We start from the raw sequence: 22,910 nt of genomic DNA, 5'->3' as shown, positions 1-22,910 counted from the left end.
TGCCAATGACATCATCAATTGGTGCTAGGTGCCACAGCAACCCAACAGGAGGGAAGAGGAATTGTCAGGAGCAGTGCAAGAGGCAGTTGATTGACATCATTGTATCCAAAATAGATATGGAACAATACCCAAATCCTTATAAGGGTTTTGCTATCATGCCACAATATTGTAATGAATTGGTAATTAAAGTCCTTAACCAAACACAAGCTAAGTTAAAGGGGTTGTCCTGGGTTTTTGTAAAGGATTTTTCTTAGGGCCCCTTCACATGGCGTAAGCGCTCGGCTCATTCCGAGCCGTACACGCGAGCGCTTCTAAACACTTCCCATTCACTTCAACGGGAGCGCTCCCATTGAAGTGAATGGGAAGTGTTTAGAAGCGCTCACGTGTACGACTTGGAATGAGCCGAGCGCTTACGCCGTGTGAAGGGGACCTTAGGATCTAATGTGATCGGTGCTTGCCAACAGTAAGCCCGTGCATGGATTAGCTTTTGATGTTGCTTCCAATTATTGCATTATACAGTGCACAGAGCCTGAAGCAGATAGTTCCATGCCTATTGTAGTGGCTGGCACATTTACAGCAGCTCTGCTCCTATTGATATCATAGACAGCAGAGGTTCAGAAACACAGCCTGGCCACTATACATGACACGTGGTACAGTACAGGGATCGGAAGGTGGCGGCTGGCCATGGGTACCCCACTGATCAGATATTTTTGTGTGACCTAAAAAGCCCTGTACAATTCCTTGAGGGATGGAATATCTGTACTAAATATATATATGTAATTCATTTTCCTAGGTTTCGCATATGCAATCCAGTTTTATAATTTACTGTGGGAACCCATACATGAATTGATATTTTTACAAGATTTTTATAAACACAAAACTGAAAAGCCCATATTTCTGTCATCATGGTATGAGGTGAGTTTTTTAATCTTATTATCAGGAAAAAGTAAGTGTTAGATAGTAGATTAAAAAATCCATCTAAGAAATGTTGTTCAAGGCTGCACAATTACTATAAATATTATGGAATGTATTTGTCTGCAGAGTTTATGTTTCAATCTAAATTTAAAAAAAAAAGGGAAAATTACTTACCCTTTAAAATAAAAATTGATTAATCAAATTTATACAAAAGCAATATATAATCTATGCAGTGCAATGCAATTGTAAATGCGGGACCTTCAGAGAAGGTAAGTGGCTGGGCCAATCAGACGGAGGCAAGGGCGTTCAGTTCACACTTGTAGGTTTATTGGAAACAGTTCAGACAGTTCAGCAGTAAATAAAACAAAATGGCTTTCTTCAGCAAAAGGATAACTCAAAATAACATAAGCAGTCCTTACTTCAGGGTACAAGAAAGTAAATCTCCAAGGTTTTTCTCACCAACACACCAGGGGATTTGTTTGGGCTTTCTCCTCCAGACACATAAGGCAGTGTGTCTAACAATGTTCTCCTACAAGAGACGACCACACGCCCTTCCCATGGGCAACTTCAGTGCTTTAATAGCTGGCCACTTGAGTCAGCCAGCAAAACCAGGGCGGTGACATGATTATCCATATAGAATATGTTCATTGTAGAGTAAAGAGTCCACTGGTTAAAATAATGATAGTATTCGTTAAAACAGGAGCTACAGGGTTGCCATGTCATAATATATTTATAATATATTGCAATATACTGATTGGGGACAAGAATGCTCACTAAGCAACAAACAGGCCAACAGACATCCCCAAAAGTATTACATACAGTATACCATGTGAATTAATAACACCAGATGCTGATACCTACCGAATTGGATGGAAACCAGGAAGGGGGGAACACCAGGAGAACGGCTACATGCTATATGGTAAAGTGGAATACTGAGGCTTAAATGTAGTTGCTGGACACAGATGCTCTAAACTGCTTGGAACCTCAGCATCACAAACGTATGCTGGACGTGACCCTCACCACGATTTATAAGATCTGAGAATGAACAAATGACATAATTAAAAAGCAAGAAAAGGGGGATTATGTATGTAAGGTGCTTGTATGAAAAGAGGTACATCATTGGAAACAATGAACTAGCAGGATACATGCTGCTTGGATTTTCAGGTGGGTGCAGTAACTTGTCTGGATAACCCCTGGTTTTGAATTTGAGGTGTATTTGTAGATACAATTGTACAGGAAATTAATTTTGGTCTGATGGAATGGGAGGGATAAATTGCAGCTAAAGACGAATACTGTTAATTTATCCATCATAAGCCAGTAGAGTGTCTGGTCTACCCATATTGTCTATACATCTTTTCCAGATGATGAAATGTAGAGCAAATAGGGGATGAGTATAGACAAAATTGTCCTTAAAATCAGACATATAGAAATTTGCATATGGTGGGGCCACATTGGATCCCATTGTGGTTCTCTGGATCTGTAGATAAAAATTATTCTGAATAAGGAAATAGTCGTCACTCAAAATGAGAGATAATAAATCCAAACAAAGTTGCATTACTGCGCCATTATTGCCAGCTTTTATAAGTAGATTCCGAACCGCCTCTATACCGCTCTGATGATTTATGGATGTATAGAGACTGGCATGTATTGATAACAGATAGGAATGCTCCTGTGTCTAGGAGGAAATACTTAGATTTTTGGGTAAGGGGAGTGAGGATCTTCTCAAGGAAGATATAGAGTGGTGACAAAATTGACTTTGTTGAGATAACTATTGGCCTCCCTGGTGGTTTTTCAAGTCTCCTTTTCCTTGGATAAAACATATATTACAAGGATAATCTGATCTATTTTGATGAGAAAATCTCAGGTCTTCTCATCAATGACGCCAGTGGTTAAGTAATGTGATTGTAACTGATCGATTTTGTTGTGGATGTCCAGTGTTGGGTAATGTGACAGTTGTGAATAGACTTAAGTATTAGCTAATTGTGATGTAATTTCATCCACATTCTTAAGGACAACAACCACTCTGTCTTTATTGGCTGGTTTAAAGATTATCTCTTGACGCTGGGTTCACACCAGCGTTCGGTGTCCGTACTCAGGTTTCCGTCTTCTGCTGGCAGAAGAAGTAAACCTGTCAGACCGAGTCTGGCCGTGAGCGCCGGTGAGCGTTTTATGCTCTCCGCGGCAAGACCGTTTTTTTTTTTTTAAAACGAACACAAAGTCCTGCATGTCCGACTTTGTGTCCGGTTAAAAAAAAATGGTTTCGCTGTGGAGAGCATTTCAAATGAGTGGGTTTGAAAAATGCTTGCAGGTTTCCGTTACCTGCCCAGTTTCGGGCAGTAAACAGACACCTGTATAAACGGAGACCGGGCGCAGATGTGAATGAGCCCTTATCCTGTAGGAGAGATGTTTGGTCTTGTTGTTCTATGTTGGTTAAATTGGGAGTGTAGTTTGCCCCTCTCAATCTCAAAGCGACAAACTGCAAGAGCTCTGATCTCAGTGCCTGACAGTCCTTGTTCGCTAATGAAATGAAAGTTTCTAGGGCATCATTATCTTAAGGGGTAATATAGGAGCTTTTCAGTAGGCGGAGATATGGTCCTCTAGATGATCTTGTAAGAAGTTAGAGATGGATAATTTGAGGTCTGCCAAACATTGAACATCACGCAAGTGCTACTTGAAAATTCCCTAAGAGTTAGGCCTGCCCATGTACGGGAGGAGGTTGATAGTACATGTTTCTTGGCACCATTTTGAGTACTAGTAATGCCGCATTAGTTAAACTGATGATCAAAACTTGATGTGAATGACACCTAAGAATGCCATATACAGTTGAAAAGTATGGCCTTCTGGCAGAGATCCATAATTCCTGGACAAATTGTTTTTTATTAGAACAGGTTGTTAGAGTTATGGTTTTATAGTAAATAAAAAATACTGGAAGTAGATTTATTAAACTGTGATAAAAACCAAAAGTTTTTGCAAATTTTTTTATTTCTTATAGTGCTCTTATGACAGATCAGCTGTGATTGGTTGTTATGAGCAACAAAATCAGCTTTTTCTTAGTTTCATACATCGGCCACAGTTTTGCATTTGTTGTATTTTTTATTTCAGCTGCTTAGTTTTTACTTTTATTTATTTATAAATATTTATTAGAATTTGAAATCAGAGTATGGAATGTTTATGAAATATTTATTATTTTACACAATTAGTATTGCATATAGTAAGCAATTGCATTAACCTGTGTTGTAATATAATTTTTATACAACGTATTATTGTCAATGTGAGTGACTTGTCTACATAGTTTAGGTTATGTTATCCAGAAAGTTTACTAATTCTTGACCATCCATGTTGTATAATTTTGGATTATGAACATATAAAAAGTATGTTTTTTTTCTCATTAGATTTTGAATATAAAAAACTTTATTGAAACATTAGTTTCCTTTGAGATGGGCTTGAATATTTCTGAGCTGAAGAAAAACCTCTCTGTGAATAGTGAAGTCATAAATGAAAGGTTTACATTATTAAACATATTAAAGCATTTGCAGAGGAGCGGTGTAAAGAATAATGTGGAACTGGATGAGGAAATATTTTCTGAAATGTAGGTACATTTAATGATGTATTAAATAATGACTTCACCTATAAAATATTCATAAAGCCCCGTTCATATAAAATTACTGTTGTCACAATGTCAGTAGGCATAATTCAATATAATTTCACGATTTTCTCTTTTCATATGATTTTATAATGTGAGATCTATTTGTTTATCTATTGTCCATCATTGCTTAACCCTTTAATGCTCGGCGACTTTTTTCCTATTTTAAATCCCTGTCTTCAAAAGTACTTAAATTTTTTATTTTTTTGTCGACAACTATGTGAAGACTTATTCTTTGCATGATAAGTTTCAATTGCCAACAATTTCTAGTACATCTAATATTTTGATTAGATTTAATTTATGTTTTTGGGAACCATGTGAAAAAACACAAAATTCTATCACCATTTTTTGCATTTTGTTTTTACGGTATTCTCTCTGCATTCAAAATGACTTAGCAGGTTTATTCGGCGGGTCATTATGATTATATAGCAATACCATCTTTCTATTGGTTTTTATCACATTTTACCACTTTTACAAATAAAACATCACTTTTTGAAAATTAATGTCACTGTATTCTGATGCCTATAATGTTTTACTGTACTGTTGATGGTACCAATGTTTGGTATGTATGAATTTTTCATCACTTTTTATCATAATTTTTTGTAAAGTGCCCAAAATGTATTCATTTGCACATTGCGTTATATAATTTTTTTTACCGTACAGGATAATTGATGCTATTTTTGGATAGTGGGGAATTATATATTTTTGTTACATTATGTATTTTTTAAGGTTTTTTTTTTACCTTTTATTATTTGTTCATTTATTAGTGAGTAACTGTGTGTGTGTGTGTGTGTGTGTGTGTATGGTTTTTTTTTTTAAAGAACTTTTTAGTACCTATTTAAGCTCTTGTATGTTTTACAGATTTCACAATTTGCAAGAAGTACCTCATCATCTTAAGCCACTTAATTGGCATTGGATAGAGGCTTTCCTCAAGTTAAATAAAACAATCATTAACCATGTAATTAAAATTTTAAAACTTAGAAAAGGTATTTATGTTTTGTATTTTTGATGTTTACACTTTTGCACTAATGTCTGTGGGTGAACCAATGATATATCAATATCTATCTGTGCACACTATATGGGCAAAAGTATTACTACACAATTTTCAATCACTACATTCATTCAGTGCTACATTGTGACAACTGTATAGTTTGGTGGAAGAGATACAATGCTATGGCTTTATTTTTGAGGTGTTGGCCTAGATCTATTAGTTCCGATGAAAGGAAATCATAGTGCTTCAGCATACCAAGTCATTTGGACAATTGCATTCTTTCAGCTTTGTGGAAACAATTTGGGGAGGGTCCTTTTCTGTTCCAACATGTTGTGCATCCGTGAACAAAGCAAGGTCTATAAAGGCAAGTTTGGGTAAGTTTGGTGTGGAGGATTTTGATAGCCCTGAAAAGAGCCCTGACCTCAACACCTTTGGAGGGAACTAGAATAGTCTTTGTGATCTAGATCCTCTGGCCCAACAATAGTGTCTGATTTCACATATGGTCTTCTGGAAGAGTGGGCAAAAATTTATTTTGACACACTCTTTTACAAAGCCTTCTGAGAACATGGAAGCTGTTTTAGCTGCAAAAGCAGGGCCAAATCCATAGTTACACATATAAATTTGGAATAAGATGTCACAAAAGCTCCTGTAGGTGTAATGTGTAGCTGTCTCAGTACTTTTGTCCATATAATGTATTTTACTTGAGAAGGACATGAAACAAAATTGAATGTATGAATATATAAAGTTTTCATCTCTTGTTCACTTATGGCTTAATAGAGCAAAAAAAGAAAAAAATATAACTTGTAATAAATATATATTTAAACCTAGGTAAATTGCTATTGATGAAGGATACATTTTTTATTAAAAAAGTCCCCTAATTATATAAGAAAAATAGAGTATCACTTCCTTCACAGGACTCTACTCAAATAACTGTTTTCTGTATGATATAGACCAAAGGCAGCCATAATACCATGCTTAGGTGGTCTGTAGTGATAGACTCAATAGTGCTACATGCCTTTTTGTTTATTTACCTTTATCAGCTGACTCATGAGCTATTCCTACTGCAGACGCTGTAGAGAGTGTCTACCTATCCCTGACAATGGCCTCATTTTGAATCAGAGTATGGGGGAGGTGCCGTTTGACACCCTACCTCCTGTGAACAAGTGTGGCGGGTCATTTTTGATCTATCCTCAGATATATACGGACTTAGTTTTCAGTGTCTTACCGAGGCATAACACACAAGTACATATAGCTACATATAGTAGATGAGGTTGGATAAAGACATTAGTCCATCAAGTCCATCAAGTATTGGTGCTCAACATTAGGGCACCGGGAACTGTGATTTTAACTACATTATTTTTGTTATTTTAATTAGGTGGCTCCATTTTTTGCTCATATTTCCCATGATAAACATGGCTTGGCTACTAATATATCTGCAAGGGGCAACACAAAAGGGAGTGGTCATTTGGGGCAGTGGATATGATATATAGTACAGAACAAAAGTTTGGACACACCTTCTCATTCAAAGAGTTCTCTGTATTTTCATGAATATGACAATTGTAGATTCACACTGAAGGCATCAAAACTATGAATTAACACATGTGGAATTATATACTTAACAAAAAAAGTGTGAAACAGATGAAAATATGTCTTATATTCTAGGTTCTTCAAAGTAGCCACCTTTTGCTTTGATTCCTGCTTTGCACACTTTTGGGATTCTCTTGATGAGCTTCAAGAGGTAGTCACCTGAAATGGTTTTCACTTCACAGGTGTGCCCTGTCAGGTTTAATAAGTGGAATTTCTAGCCTTATAAATGGGGTTGGGACCATCAGTTGTGTTGTGCAGAACTCAGGTGGATACACAGCTGATAGTCCTACTGAATAGACTGTTAGAATTTGTATTATGGCAAGAAAAAAAGCAGCCAAGTAAAGAAAAACGAGTGGCCATCATTACTTTAAGAAATGAAGGTCAGTCAGTCCAAAAATTAGGGAAAACTTTGAAAGTGTGCAAAAGTGCAGTTGCAAAAACCATCAAGCACTACAAAGAAACTGGCTCACATGAGGACCTCCCCAGGAAAGGAAGACCAAGAGTCACCTCTGCTGCGGAGGATAAGTTAATCCGAGTCACCAGCCTCTGAAATTGCAGGTTAACAGCAGCTCAGATTAGAGACCAGTTCAATACCACACAGAGTTCTAGCAGCAGACACATCTCTACAACAACTGTTAAGAGGAGACTTTGTGCAGCAGGCCTTCATGGTAAAATAGCTGCTAGAAAACACTGATAAGGACAGGCAACAAGCAGAAGAGACTTGTTTGGGCTAAAGAACACAAGGAATGGACATTAGACCAGTGGAAATTGGTGCTTTGGTCTGATGAGTCCAAATTTGAGATCTTTGGTTCCAACCACCGTGTCTTTGTGGAACGCAGAAAAGGTGAACGGATGGACTCTACATGCCTGATTCCCACCTTGAAGCATGGAGGAGGAGGTGTGAGGGTGTGGGGGTGCTTTGCTGGTGACACTGTTGGGGATTTATTCAAAATTGAAGGCATACTGAACCAGCATGGCTACCACAGCATCTTGCAGCGGCATGCTATTCCATTCGGTTTGTGTTTAGTTGGACCATCATTTATTTTTCAACAGAACAATGACCCCAAACACACCTCCAGGCTGTGTAAGGGCTATTTGACCAAGAAGGAGAGTGATGGGGTGCTACGCCAAATGACCTGGCCTCCACAGTCACCAGACCTGAATCCAATCGAGATGGTTTGGGGTGAGCTGGACCGCCGAATGAGGGCAAAAGGGCCAACAAATGCTAAGCATCTCTGGGAACTCCTTCAAGACTGTTGGAAGACCATTTCATGTGACTACCTCTTGAAGCTCATCAAGAGAATGCCAAGAGTGTGCATAGCAGTAATCAAAGCAAAAGTTGGCTACTTTGAAGAACCTAGAATATAAGACATATTTTCAGTTGTTTTACAATTTTTTGTTAAGTATATAATTCCACATGTGTTCATTCATAGTTTTGATGCCTGTGTGAATCTACAATTTTCATAGTCATGAAAATACAGAAAACTCTTTGAATGAGAAGGTGTGTCCAAACTTTTGGTCTGTACTGTATGTATCTGGAAGGCACTCTATACATAGAAAGGTTGTTGTTCTGAGTACACTGGTCAACAGCCAAAATGTTTCGGGCATCAAACCAGTTGTTCTTAACTAATTTTGGGGTGCTGAGATTGAAATTGATGCTAAAATTTTAAAATTGGCTTTACTTTTCATGATATAGACGTGCATTTTATATTTCTATTTATATTTGGTTAAGAAAGCCTACCACCTGTATTTTGGTTGCAAAATAGGCAACCAGGGAAAGAGTTGGGCTCCACACATATGCTGTAATACATGTTCTTCAAATCTCAGACAGTGGTTGAACCGAAAGAGACAGTCTATGCCATTTGCAGTGCCAATGGTCTGGAGAGAGCCATCTGACCATAGTGACAATTGCTACTTCTGCAAGGTGCCTCCAATTGGGAAAGGAATTTCAAAAAGAAAGAAGTGGACTTTACAGTATCCGAATATTCCATCTGCGATACGCCCAGTAGCTCATTCTGAAGAATTGCCAGTTCCAAATGCTCCAGAAACATTCTCGCTCGATTCCACTGACGAGGAAGAAGAAAGAGTTTGTCATGAACCATCTACCTCGTCAGATCCAGACTTTCCTGCATCACTCTCCACTGAACCGCACCTTATATCGCAAAGTGAACTTAACGATCTTGTTAGAGATCTGGACCTGCCCAAGAGTAAGGCCGAGCTCTTAGGTTCCAGACTTCAACAGTGGAATCTGTTGGCAGATGATGTTCGAATTTCTTTCTTTAGGAACCGTCAACAGTCTCTTGTCCAATTTTTCTTCATGGAGGGTGATCTTGTTGTATGCAGTAACGTTTGTAGTTTAATGGATGCTCTCAAAATCAGCTATAACCCCGATGAGTGGAGGCTATTTATCGATTCATCAAAGCTAAGTCTTAAAGCTGTCTTACTTCACAATGGCAATGCACTACCATCAGTTCCAATTGGTTATGCTGTTCACATGAAGGAAACCTATAACAACATGAAAGAGCTCTTGAGATGAATAAACTATAATCAACATCTGTGGTGCTCTGTGGTGACTTGAAGGTGGTAGCGCTAGTGCTTGGTCTACAGGGAGGATACACCAAGTACTGCTGCTTCCTATGTGAGTGGGACAGTCGTGCAAGATCAGAACACTACAAGAAAAGAGACTGGCCACTCAGAAAGTCACTGCAGCCAGGGACTAAAAATGTTATGCATCCAGCACTTGTTCAAGCAGGAAAGATTCTGTTACCTCCTTTACATATCAAGCTTGGTCTTATGAAGAATTTTGTAAAGGCAATGGATAGAAATGAAGAGGCATTCAAATATCTCCTCTGTAAGTTTCCAAGGTTGAGTGAAGCGAAGATAAAAGCAGGAGTCTTTATTGGTCCTCAGATTCGTATGCTTCTTCAAGATGACGAGTTTTACCATTTGCTGCGTGGCAAAGAAAAGACTGCATGGGAAGCATTCAAGTTAGTCGTGACTAATTTCTTGGGAAACACCAAAGCAAATAATTATGAAGAGTTGGTTGAAAATCTCCTGAAAGCATATAAAAACCTGGGATGTAAAATGTCTTTAAAGATTCATCTCTTACACTCTCATCTAGACTTCTTTGCACCAAACTGTGGAGCGGTGAGCGATGAACATGGTGAATGATTTTATCAGGAAATTGTGACTATGGAAAAGAGATATCAGGGTAAATGGAACCCATCAATGCTTGCAGACTACTGCTGGACAATTATCAGAGACAATCCCATGTCTGAATACAAGAGACGTGTGTAAAGGAGCCGAATAGCAATTCAATAAGGATCTATGTTCCAAAGTTCAATAAACATACTTCATTTGTAAAAAATTCTTAGATATGACTATAAATTATAGTTGATTTTAGATAGAACTAAGTTTCCTAAGAATATATTTCCAAAATTTTAAAAACAGTAAACTTGCACCTCTATTATTGCAGAAGTAATAAATATGTATCATATTCTATACAATTCACAAAACAGTAAAATGAGAATCCTTCGATATCATAGAAACTAGAGCCAATTGACAGTTTTCCTTGTGATATTTGAATTCAGCACATAAAAATCATTAGGGAATGACTCATTTCATTTCAGAAACAAACAACTTTCGAAAATGTGTTGACCAGTGGTATATGCTGTACCATTAAAGCTGTCAAGCATTAGTGGGACAGCTGTGATGCATATAAGGGACTCTATGCACACTTTCATGCTATATATCTTAACCTTCTGTTAAGTCTAATATAGCACACTATTGTGGCTGCCTTTGGTCTATATCACACTGGAGACAGTTATTTGAGTAGAGAGTTCTGGGAATATAGTGATACATTATTTTTCCTATATAATTTAAGGAACTCTTTAATTAAAAATATATCCTGCATCAATAGCAATTTACCTAGGTTTTAATTTACATTTATTAAAAGTTATATTTTATTCTTATTTTGCTCTATTAAGCCATTGAATATATTAGACGTGTTATGACCATTTGGAGTGCTTGTTCACTTTTGCTATTGATGTTTTGCTCTTCTATAAGGATCCACTTTTTAGTTTAGATAAAAAGTTATATAATTGCATGAGTGTTGACAGCCTGTAAGTATAAAAGCTAGCACTAGCAGTACTGTACAATGGTATTTTTCTGTGCACGAGCCCTCACAGCAGTATTAGTTGTTCTGCTACTCTCCCTATGGATGTAGTAAGGCTTAATGCACACAAATTTATACCGCAAAAACAAGTCCACATTACATGAATATGTCATTCATATCTCTATTGACGGATCCACAAAATCACTTGTATGATCCCAATCCACAAATGTGGACAGAAACATGACAGGCTACATACACAATACCTATCAAGACATAATAAGAACCAAATAAATAATACAGACTTCAGAATGACTTTATAATTCTTTTTATATTTTAGTGTTTTAAGAATTTATTCTCAACTTTGTTTTGCAGAGGCGATAAAATTTCTGCAAATAATCGCTCCATTTCTAAAAAATGCATCTGTGGATCAAAGTAGAATTAATAGCGCTGTGAATAAAATAACAGAGGTAAGACCTTTGTAAATGGTAACAGACTGTAATGTTACATGAAATTGATTTTTTCTTTTTTGTGCTTTTAAATTGCTAGGATATTTGCAAAACATTAACATTTATATAACTGCATTATTACTTTCTTAAGACTGGCGCATATTATTTGTTCCTTTATGTGAACACTGAGAATGGGTAAAAATAAAAAAAATTGTTTTATTTGCTGGCACGCACAATTGCTCTGTGATCTACCAGGCTTTATGCTGAAAACTGTATACTGTATACTGCATTTAAAAGGAATCTATCGCTATCAAATGATGCACTGTTTATATTAATTTTGTAGTAGTAAATGTCAAATTGTGACAGTATTCAAAGATTCCATACATCGATGAACTACAAGTAATAAGAGGTAGATTTACTGATCCTGTTTAATACAGTATTTAAAGGGAGTCACCAGGACCCAGTATATCAGCTCAGCCTCACAGATACATAGGGTCATCTGTATCAAAATGTGTTTCCCCTTGTGAATCAGTACCTCCATTGCTAAAATATTGTTGTTTTTATGAATATGTACATGAGCTTTTTGAAGCAATGATCATATCGTTGCAAACAAAATGATGAGGAAAAAACCATAGCGGAAATGCATTGCATTTTTTCCACCGCATTTTTCATTTCATTTTCGTTGAGTTTTCCTCCCCTGACTTTCTGCCCTTACTGTTCTTAGAAGGAATTGACATACTGCGACTTATGAAAATGCAGCTATATAACACTGTTATATTAAATCTGTTAGAACGAGGGTCCCAGCTCCAGCCCACTTTCAGTCATGGCTGTAAGTGTTGGGACCCCTGGAATTTTTTCAGAAAATGGAAGTATTTCTCTCAGAAAATGTTCTCAATTGCACATTTTGTTATACACTTGTTTATTTCCTTTATGTGTATTGGAACAATGCAAAAAATAGAGACCCTTCCCCCCCAAAAAAAAAATAAAATAAAAATAATATAATTTCTGTACAGCCCAAAAACAGTCCAGACAAAATTACTGGCAAACTCTCAAATTAATATTTGGTTGCGTACCTTTTGGAAATCAATTGCTTCCTATAACTAACAATGAGGATCTGAAATCTTATGCCCAGTTCACATCTGCTTTTGTATTCCGTCAGGGGAGAGTCCACATGGAGACGTAGTCCGTTCAGACATGATTCGTACGAGCAGTGTGCGGCAAGCACACGGACCCCATTATAGTCTATGGGGTCTGTGTGCTTTTACAGCACAGCGCGCAATTGCGTTTGTATTCCGTTTGGGGGGGTCTCCCCGGGCATAAATCAAAAGCAGATGTGAACAGGGCATTAGGTTTGTTCTCTGTCACTGAGTGTAATATGATCCCCTTTCTATGTCGCAGTACTGTCTAACAATGCACAATCCTGACATCCTGCCGCTTTGATTTAACCTTGCACAGTGATATCACAATACAGAGATAATAGTTACAATATTGGGGTTGTGGTAAAAAAAAATGAAAAGTTAACAGCAGAGCATGCTATTTATCCCTATTTATGTTTCTTAGTTAAGCCAACATATTCCACTGTGCTTTACAGACATTGTTATTCACTGTCCCATATAGGGCTCACAATCTAAATATCATCCCTTTCTGTTTTTGGATTATGGGAAGAAATCCATGCAAACACATGGAGAGCATACAAATTTCTAGCAGATCTTGGTCAGATTTGAACCCTAGGACTCCAGTGCTGCAAGGAAACAGTGTTAAGCAATGATCTGTCGTATCACCATTTTATTTTTTTATTCTTTATTACTCTCCCAATGCACATTTTTTCCTATCAGTATGTCTTTGTAGAATGGGAGGAAATCCATGCAAACACAGGGAGAACAAACAAACAAACTCCTTGCAGATGTTGTCCTGCGGGTTTTAAACCCAGGACTCCAGTGCTGCAAGGCTGCAGTGCTAACCACTGAGCCGCCGTGTTGCCCCCATATCACCCTTTAAATTTGATTGGGTCAATTACTGAAGACCCAACCTCTCAATACAGGGACTATTTGCAATATATCCAATTGTTTTCTGTCTGACCAGAGGATGTTGTGACCGGATGGGTACCGCAGCTGTGGCAACGTAAAGTGTTGATGTGTAAGTTTTATCTCACATGTCAGTCAGGTGATGTATATTTTCCTGGTCTCATGATTTGAAGATAGGTTACCTTGTGTTTACAACCTCCCCAGCACAGATGATTTTTTTTGTAGTATATAGTTTAGCAAATAATTAAGATGTGCAATACCAAAAAAAAGAATATTTTGAGACATTTCCTAGTACTTAGCATCCTTAGATACTTATTTCTTCTACTTAAATAAACAAGCAGTAGGATCTTGAGGCAAAGAGAGAGTAGCATATTTTAATACTTAGCAATAACTCACTTAGAGGGGGCTCACCTTGAAAATATCTGAAATTTAGAGAACCTAGTGAGTTTTCCACTGAAAGAAAGTAGGGAATGATTGAGAGGTATATGTATAAAATTCCTCATCCAGAATGGCCTACTTACTTAAGGTCAGAGAAGGGCAATAACTGACCGTTCCGAGTACTGCTTCTCAATGGTCCTGATTTCCTTTCTGATCCAACCCTCCAAAGTTAAATTGTGGATCAGCATATATAGAAACCACAGTAGCAATTTAGCTATCTCAATACTTCCCAACCCTGAGTAATAAGCCAGGAGCAACAACAGAATTCCAGGGGCCCATAAATGATTGGGTTTAGGAGGGGAAAATGAGGGGGTAACCCAGCTAGTCTTGTTCTATAGACACAAACATACATTTATCAGCAGCCATTTACCAATAGATACACATCCTATCCATGAGACAAAAACATCAGACTATAAATTTAAAGTTTGGGAGAGCAAAGTAAGGAGTGAAAGGTAGTTACGCGAGAGGAGCAGTTCATAAGAGATAGTTTAGAGAAATACCCCAGTATGGAGTTCCATTGGTAAGGGAAGTAGACTAAATAATCCATTTAGTCTTGGTGTCAAGGCCTACATTAAAAAGCTGAGATTTAGTGTCATTAGCCTTATAATAAAAGATCCTTCCGAGTTCTTAATGTGTCAACTGTGTTTCAGGGAGGGAAGTGAGCGGGTCTATCAGGGTCAAAGCCTGCTAGGATCAACACCGGATCCAGGTGGGATTCGCAACCTGGGCCTGCTCAGAGCCGCCTCTCGCGTCCTGTGATTGCGGCCCAAGGAGATAGGTAAATAGGCCGCTACCTGCTGATGATACTCCCGCAGGTAGCAGTCTATCAAATAAAAAAACTAAAGTATTTACTTATTTACCTTGCGATCCCTTGCCGCTGCTGCTCCCGCGCCGTCTCCTCTTTACCCAGCAAAATATGTCTGCGTCTGAGTGCATGCATTGTGAGGTCCAAACTAGTGCAGGATAGGGCACTATCAGAGCGGCCCTGTCCTGAGCTAGTTTAGGTAAAAAATAAAATAAAAGTCCCATGGCCGCCTCCGAAAGTGGCCGCCTCAACTTGCCTCATTAGAGATGCAGCCCTGTGTGAGCCCTATATGGGTCAGGGACTTACGATGTCTGTAAAGCACTGTGAATATGATAACATTTTTATAAGTAATTTATTTATTATGCTTACTTATATAGCGCCATCATATTCCGCAGCGCTTTACAGATATTGTCAGTCACTGTCCCATATAGGGCTCACAATCTACATTCCCTATCAGTATGTCTTTGGTGTGTGGGAAGAAACCGGAGTACCTGGAGGAAACCCACGCAAACACGGGGAGAACATACCAACTCCTTGCAGATGTTGCCCTTGGCAGGATTTGAATCTAGGACTCCAGTGATGCAAGGCTGCAGTGCTAACCACTGACCCATCCTGCTGCCCACTGAGTATAATAATCAGAACCCCATGGGAGGTGAGGGAACATAATAAACAGTGTTACTTACCTCTCCAGGATCCGATGTTACTCCTAGCAGGCTTCGGGCCTGTATGGTAATGTCCAAGACCATGTGATGTCTGGGACATTAACATAAAGGCCCAAAGCCTGCTAGAATCAACACTGGATCCAGGTGGGATTCGCAACCTGGGCCTGCTCAGAGCCCCCCCCCCCGCGTGATTAAGTAAGGATTATAATAACATATTTTTCCCCTCTTTATACCTCTAAATATTGGTGGGCCTTATAAACTGGTGTCCTATAGTCTTAAAAATATGGTATATCTATTAAAGTAGATCTATTGTCATAATATGCTGCCCTATTTAATTTGTATAATTTTGTACAATTACCAAAGGGTTGGGAATGTATATGCAAAGTACTGCATCCTATATGAATCTTTAGCACATGTAAATGATTCTATCAGTGGATAACATAGCCGGTAGGTATCTGATATGCACTGTGTATTCATATTAGTTTTATTACATCTTGGAAAATGAATTAGTAGTTGTTACTAAATGTGCTACTAATATTTCTATATTTCTAAACAGAAACTTACCCCTTTTTTTCCAAATAGGTGTCTCACTAACCTGGACGTCTGTTATTTTTCTTTAATTTCCATAACTATTATTCTCCTCCACCATTGTCAGAGAAGTGTCCTTTATTCAGTTAGTTAAAATACATTTCTTTGCCTATAATACTATCAATTCTGTATATCCAACACATGCTTTCTGTTCTGTTTGATTTTGGTTTTATCTGTCTTGTGGTATAATATTACCCATGGGTCCAGCATCATCTATGCCAGATTCTGATATCTCCTTCCATAAAACTACAGTATTCCGGTTATGAATCCATACCTGTGTCATGTCTTTGGGGGCGTAAAAGCAATGCTCCATGAAGTGATTCACAATGTATTTCTGAATACACCTTTTTTTTTTTTCTCACTGAATCTTCTGGGAGTAATAGAACTGTAGTAGTAATGTCCATGATTTATGAGCTTGGAATTGTTCTGTTTTACAGATAACATTGTTATGTTACGTCTTTATTTACATAGTTATAATCAGAATATGCCTATATAGTGTATTACACATTTATTAACATTTTATTTATTCTTTTCTCACGGTTTAGATATTTCTGAATGTGAATTCCCGCTCATGTGAAAATGTATTGGAATTCCTTCAGATTAATTTTCAGCTACAAGAAGATATTTCATTCACAAAAGATATTACTTTGCTGTTCTGCTCATACTATGAATCATTTCACTTTTCTAATGTAATTCATGATTCAGAAGCGATTTTAGAGTCGGTAAGTTTATTTATGCGTGCATAATATTGATTTTCTTGGTTATTAACTATCGTTCACAGTAATGCATTGATTAGGAAAATATCATAGGCAACTCTATTCAAAGAAAAGGTTTTGTTTGGATTTTGTAAGTTATTATTATACATCACTTTATAACACATTAAATGGAATGCAACTAATAACATTTTAATAACATATTTAGTAAGCCTAAGTTATTATTATACATCACTTTACAACACATTTAATGTAATGCAACTAATAACATTTTTATTTATAACACACAATACAGTTTGCTATGATCAGATTGACTGAACACATATCTGCCTATCTCTGATATACAGTTGTATTGCATTTTGTATTGTACAGTTGTATTGTATTATATATTTTTTTATTTTACTAGTAAATTTGACTACATTCAGATGCATTTTAACATATAGAACAGAAAAAAAATCTACTAACGCTATCACTTGCTGGATCAATATCAAAGAAGTCAGTACCAGTCCCCATCTACACATAGTTTTTTTGTAATAATTAAAGAATAGAACTTATTTACAATATCAAATATTTTGTATTTTATTATCTTAAAGGGGTTTTCCCAGACACATTTTTTTAAGGTTAAAAGTACACCCACATAACTTTAGCAGTGTTTTGAGTGATTTCTGGGTTTCTGTGGGAGCGGCTGGCATCTTCTGCATTTGTTTACTTTGTGTTAGCTTCCTACTGTATAGTTTCCTATTGTATCTTCTACACTACCTCCCTGTCCTTGCTCCACCCCTTCTCTCTCACTCCATTACAACCCCTCCTGTCTCCCTAGCTAAGCTATCTCACCTACTACTAGCCCCCCCACTTGTTTCTGTAGTAAGCTATCCTGCCCACTATTAGCCCTTTACAAGTAACTTCCTAACTAAGCCCATCCCCCAACTGCATCATACTTGCATAGTTTCCGATCTGGGAGATGGCTCCACCTTTCTTCTTCACTCTGCGCAGGCTGGAGTCATGTACCTGTGAGGCCTGTACAGTAGAGATGAAGTGCAATCTCTACTGCGCATGACTCACAGATGCAGCGTCTCCATCCTCCAGCAAGTAGTTGAAGAGGGGAGGAGCCATTCCCGTAAAGGAAGTCTGGTAAGTATTGATGAGGTTGGGGGAGTACTGGTGATGTTCTATTTTGGAAGTGGTAAAACGGAACGTCACTGGATTATAAGAACATGCCCCTGGGGCGGTAACATGACCGTTCCAGAGATATGGGTAATTATAAAATTTATTTTTTAATAGTATTAAATTAGAAGTTAGGCGTGGGGGAAGGTGGTTTAGATTTTGGGTTAATTCATAATTTATCCTGAACAATCCCTTTAAGCATATTCAGTTTAATAAGTGGAAAACAGCACCAATGGTACCATATAAATAATATAAATGAACTCTAATCTAACATTAGATGACTGTAAAAAAAATGCTTTAATACACTTATCAACATATATTGGCAAACAGTATAAACATATATCTGGTATATAATAGAGAATACAGATGTCATAACACATTGCAACACCTCAACGCCACATACCCTGTTTCCCCGAAAATAAGACAGTTTCTTATAATTAATTATCTAACGAAATATATGACCTTTCTTATTTTCGGGGGATGTCTTATGCAGCGGCTGGAGCGGGGAACAATCAGCAGTCATGCTGATGCTTCCTTAGCGGAGCGCCGGCATGACTGCCGGTTGTATGTGATCCAGAAGGTGAAGGGGGGGTGTCTTATTTTCGGGGAAACAGGGTAACATTAGAATAACCATAGCACTAACAGTCTACTAAATCCCAGAAGGATAGATATGAAATGGTGCAAATTATACTCATCTGCTGCTATGTGGTGGCAGACAAGTGGCAGAAAGATCCAGAGGGGCAACCCTGATATGACACCACCCCCTCAAGGTAAACAGCAGTTGATGGAGACCACCACCAGTTTACGCACTGTGTTATGACATCTCTATTCTCTATGGTATAGCAGGTATAGGTTATCTGACTGTTATTATAGGATGTATCTACCTGCATCCTTATGTGTATGTATATAGGGATTAAAGACAAATTATTTACGTATTCTATCACTATATTTTAAAGTTTGAGTTTGCCTCCATATTGATTGATGTGTATAAATTTACCCCAATGAAATCTGGAAATAGAGGAAAACACTTAGTCAAATTCTGGTCAAATGAAATGTACGAAAAAAAACAAAAATGCAACTGGTCTTTAACCAAGGATGGTACTGAAATGGTTAAAGTCAATAAATGAAATCACCCATAAATGAAGACACCCCTCAATCCTGGACCCAAATTTCAAGTTCCATTTAGAAGAATATGCAGATCTGTCTCCCAAGATGTAAATAGGGAGACAGTGCCTCTGTTATGCTGCCCTCTATAGCAAGCCCCCTGAACAACATGCCCGACTTCCCAGAAGTCTTCACTGCATGATGCGAGGTTATAACCAAATCAATTGTTCAGGGTGCTTGCTATAGAGGGCAGCATAACAGAGGCACTGTCTCCCTGTTTACATCTTGGGAGACAGATTTGCATATTCTTCCCATGTTCCCTTGCAGTGGAGCAACTATGGCTGTATAAGTCTCCACACATCTGAGAAGGTGGTCTCTCCCTAAGGATAGACGTTATCCCCATAATCAAGTTCCATTTAGTTCTGGAAACCACTTAGTAACTCATTATTACTGGTTCGTATATTTTCCAGGATATAAATCACTAAAGCAAACAGGTTCAGGCTAGGTTCACACTAGTGCTTGCTATATATTCAGGGTTTCTGCCCCCGAATCCATTTAAAAAATGTGGAGCAACCACTTTTTAAGAAGGTAAACTTTCCCTTTTTTAGGTCCTCAAGCGAACCCAAAGAACGGAAAGCTAAACACTAGTGTGAACCTAGTGCAATTGACACGTAAATATGATCCTGGATTTTTCCTCCTGGATTATTGCAATATACAAACAAGAAGAAATATAAACTTTAAAAACCTCTGAAAAAGTCGCCTGCTTTTTTAAACCACTGTTTGGCCACAAATACAGTATATGTTGTACACACAGCTTATAAGTTTAATGTCTAATAGACTAAAATTTGATGAAATTATTTGGGTTCTAAAATGATGTACTTCCATTTTTTCTTTTAGAGTTTAGAGCTGAATCCTTTAGAAGAACGTGATACAGGATGGAAAGAAGTAAACCACCTTCTTCAAGAAAACAAAGATTTAAGTTTCATGCTAAGCCGTTTTTGGGATATTAAAATTACAAATGAAAATACATTTCAAATAAAAAATATAACATCACTGTAAGTACAAAAACAGAATATGACTTTGTCTAATAAGCTTGGTAAACGGTATTTTGTTATTGCCGCATTCTTATGTAAACATTCAGCACATTTAATCTCTTTTGGCATTACTGTGTACATGTACTTGGGGGAGGAAGCAATATATTACTGGACCCCATATACATATACATGAATATTAGCTGCAAGCATTGAAGCTGTACTCACAGGCACATGTCACAGGAAAATGATTAAAAACCTCTTCCTGGGGTTTTTGTCAGGATCAGAAATTATTGAAAATTCAGTTGTCTGTTCCTATCTGGATTGTGATTGGTAGCTATTAGAGATGAGCGAACACTAAAATGTTCGAGGTTCGAAATCCGATTCGAACAGCCGCACACTGTTCGACTGTTTGAACGGGTTTCGAACCCCATTATAGTCTATGGGGGGAAATGCTCGTTTCAGGGGTACGCAACATTCAATCAAATTCTACTTACCAAGTCCATGAGTGAGGGTCGGGCTGGATTCTTCTCCCTGCGCAGCGTCCCCGCGTCCTCTTCCGGCCTTGAATTCACTCTGCTAGGCATCGGGCCTAGGCAGAGCCGACTGCGCATGCCCGCGCTACAGGAAAATGGCCGCTTACAGTGTAAGCGGCCATTTTCTTGTAGTGCGGACATGCGCAGTCGGCTCTGCCCAGGCCCGATGCCTAAGCAGAGTGAATGCAGAGCCGGAAGAGGATGCGGGGACACTGCGCAGGGAGAAGACTTCTAAAGGTAAGAGAAGAACCAGCGTTAATTGGCAATGTATAGCATTCTGCCAATCAACGCTGGTTCTGCATCGAATCTTAACTTCAAACAGCTAGTAGTACTCGATCAAGTACGAGTATTTCGAATACTGTAGTATTCAATCGAATACCTACTCGATCGAATACTACTCGCTCATCTCTAGTAGCTATCTCAATGTTTCACTTATTGGACTAGTGAATGCACACTTGAGGACCAGGTAACTCAGCCTAGTCCACTGTGCATGTTCTCCTGCAGTGTGTTACTATGGAAGAAACTGAGTGACAATCACAGTTCTCCAATCACCACTATCTTATGGATGGAAGTGCCATCCACACAACACAGGGGACTGCCTGAACAAGGCACTGAACAAGGCTGGGGAAACTTCACAAATGAGGAAAGTGGTGCAGAACTATACACATAGTAAGGGGCAGGTTTTATTCATATAGGCCCATTAGTGTAAAGGTAATATAATAAAGCTTTCTAACTAGTATAAGATGATCCTGATATCCATTAAAATGCCAAATATGTAAAACTAAGGTCCCATATATAGGCTGCATATATAAATGCAGTGGTGTAAATACCAGGGTAGCAGAGGTAGTGGCTGCCACAGGGCCCGGGACATTAGGGGGCCTGGCGAACTCCTGATTTTTTTTTTTTTTTTTTTTAAATAGGCCGTTACTTGCTGGAGTAAACCCAACAGGTAATGGGCACTATTTACTTACTTATTTACTTACCTCATGGCTGCCTGCACTTCCCATTCTTCTAAAGCTTATAACACATTTTTCTAACAATATTAGATTTTATGGCACCATTTGTGTCATTGTAATGTTAATGTTTGTAATATACCTTATTAACAAACTACAGCTCCTTTCTGTAAAATCTTGCATGTCTTTAGTCACACCTTGTTTCTCTGCTGACAGCAGAAATATATACACTACTTTCATTGGTGTGGGCAGGCTCTTATACAGTTAGGGCCAGAAATATTTGGACAGTGACACAAGTTTTGTTATTTTAGCTGTTTACTAAAACATGTTCAGAAATACAATTATATATATAATATGGGCTGAAAGTGCACACTCCCAGCTGCAATATGAGAGTTTCCACATCCAAATCGGAGAAAGGGTTTAGGAATCATAGCTCTGTAATGCATAGCCTCCTCTTTTTCAAGGGACCAAAAGTAATTGGACAATGGACTCTAAGGGATGCAAATTAACTCTGAAGTCGTCTCCCTCGTAAACCTGTAATCAATGAAGTAGTTAAAAGGTCTGGGGTAGATTCCAGGTGTGTGGTTTTGCATTTGGAAGCTGTTGCTGTGACCAGACAACATGCGGTCAAAGGAACTTTTAATTGAGGTAAAGCAGAACATCCTGAGGCTGAAAAAAAAGAAAAAATTCATCAGAGAGATAGCAGACATGCTTGGAGTAGCAAAATCAACAGTCAGGTACATTCTAAGAAAAAAGGAATTGACTGGTGAGCTTGGGAACTCAAAAAGGCCTGGGCGTCCACGGATGACAACAGTGGTGAATGATCGCCGCATACTTTCTTTGGTCAAGAAGAACCCGTTCACAACATCAACTGAAGTCCAGAACACTCTCAGTGAAGTAGGTGTATCTGTCTCTAAGTCAACAGTAAAGAGAAGACTCCATGAAAGTAAATACAAAGGGTTCACATCTAGATGCAAACCATTCATCAATTCCAAAAATAGACAGGCCAGAGTTAAATTTGCTGAAAAACACCTCAAGAAGCCAGCTCAGTTCTGGAAAAGTATTCTATGGACAGATGAGACAAAGATCAACCTGTACCAGAATGATGGGAAGAAAAAAGTTTGGAGAAGAAAGGGAACGACACATGATCCAAGGCACACCACATCCTCTGCAAAACATGGTGGAGGCAACGTGAT

The 22,910-nt window shown here is 38.1% G+C and overlaps 1 protein-coding gene and 1 long non-coding RNA gene across 2 annotated transcripts in view; both read left to right on the top strand.

Moving 5' to 3' along the window:
* Window positions 1–798: 798 nt before the first annotated feature.
* On the top strand, window positions 799–5,544 carry LOC142200664 (uncharacterized). The gene is made up of 3 exons (XR_012715469.1): window positions 799–915; window positions 4,308–4,504; window positions 5,420–5,544. It is a non-coding gene; the product is annotated as an uncharacterized LOC142200664 (long non-coding RNA).
* Window positions 5,545–5,876: 332 nt separating this feature from the next.
* ABCA13 (ATP binding cassette subfamily A member 13) overlaps window positions 5,877–22,910 on the top strand; it is a 369,133-nt gene continuing 352,099 nt past the window's right edge. Inside the window, exons 1-4 of the mRNA XM_075271925.1 lie at window positions 5,877–5,923; window positions 11,588–11,717; window positions 16,759–16,935; window positions 20,092–20,249. Coding sequence (XP_075128026.1) covers window positions 5,877–5,923; window positions 11,588–11,717; window positions 16,759–16,935; window positions 20,092–20,249 — 512 coding nt within the window. The remainder of the gene's footprint in view (window positions 5,924–11,587; window positions 11,718–16,758; window positions 16,936–20,091; window positions 20,250–22,910) is intronic.

This window comes from Leptodactylus fuscus, chromosome 4, assembly GCF_031893055.1.
Source record: "Leptodactylus fuscus isolate aLepFus1 chromosome 4, aLepFus1.hap2, whole genome shotgun sequence".
Classification (NCBI taxonomy): domain Eukaryota; kingdom Metazoa; phylum Chordata; class Amphibia; order Anura; family Leptodactylidae; genus Leptodactylus; species Leptodactylus fuscus.
This window is presented reverse-complemented; position numbering and strand designations above follow the sequence as displayed.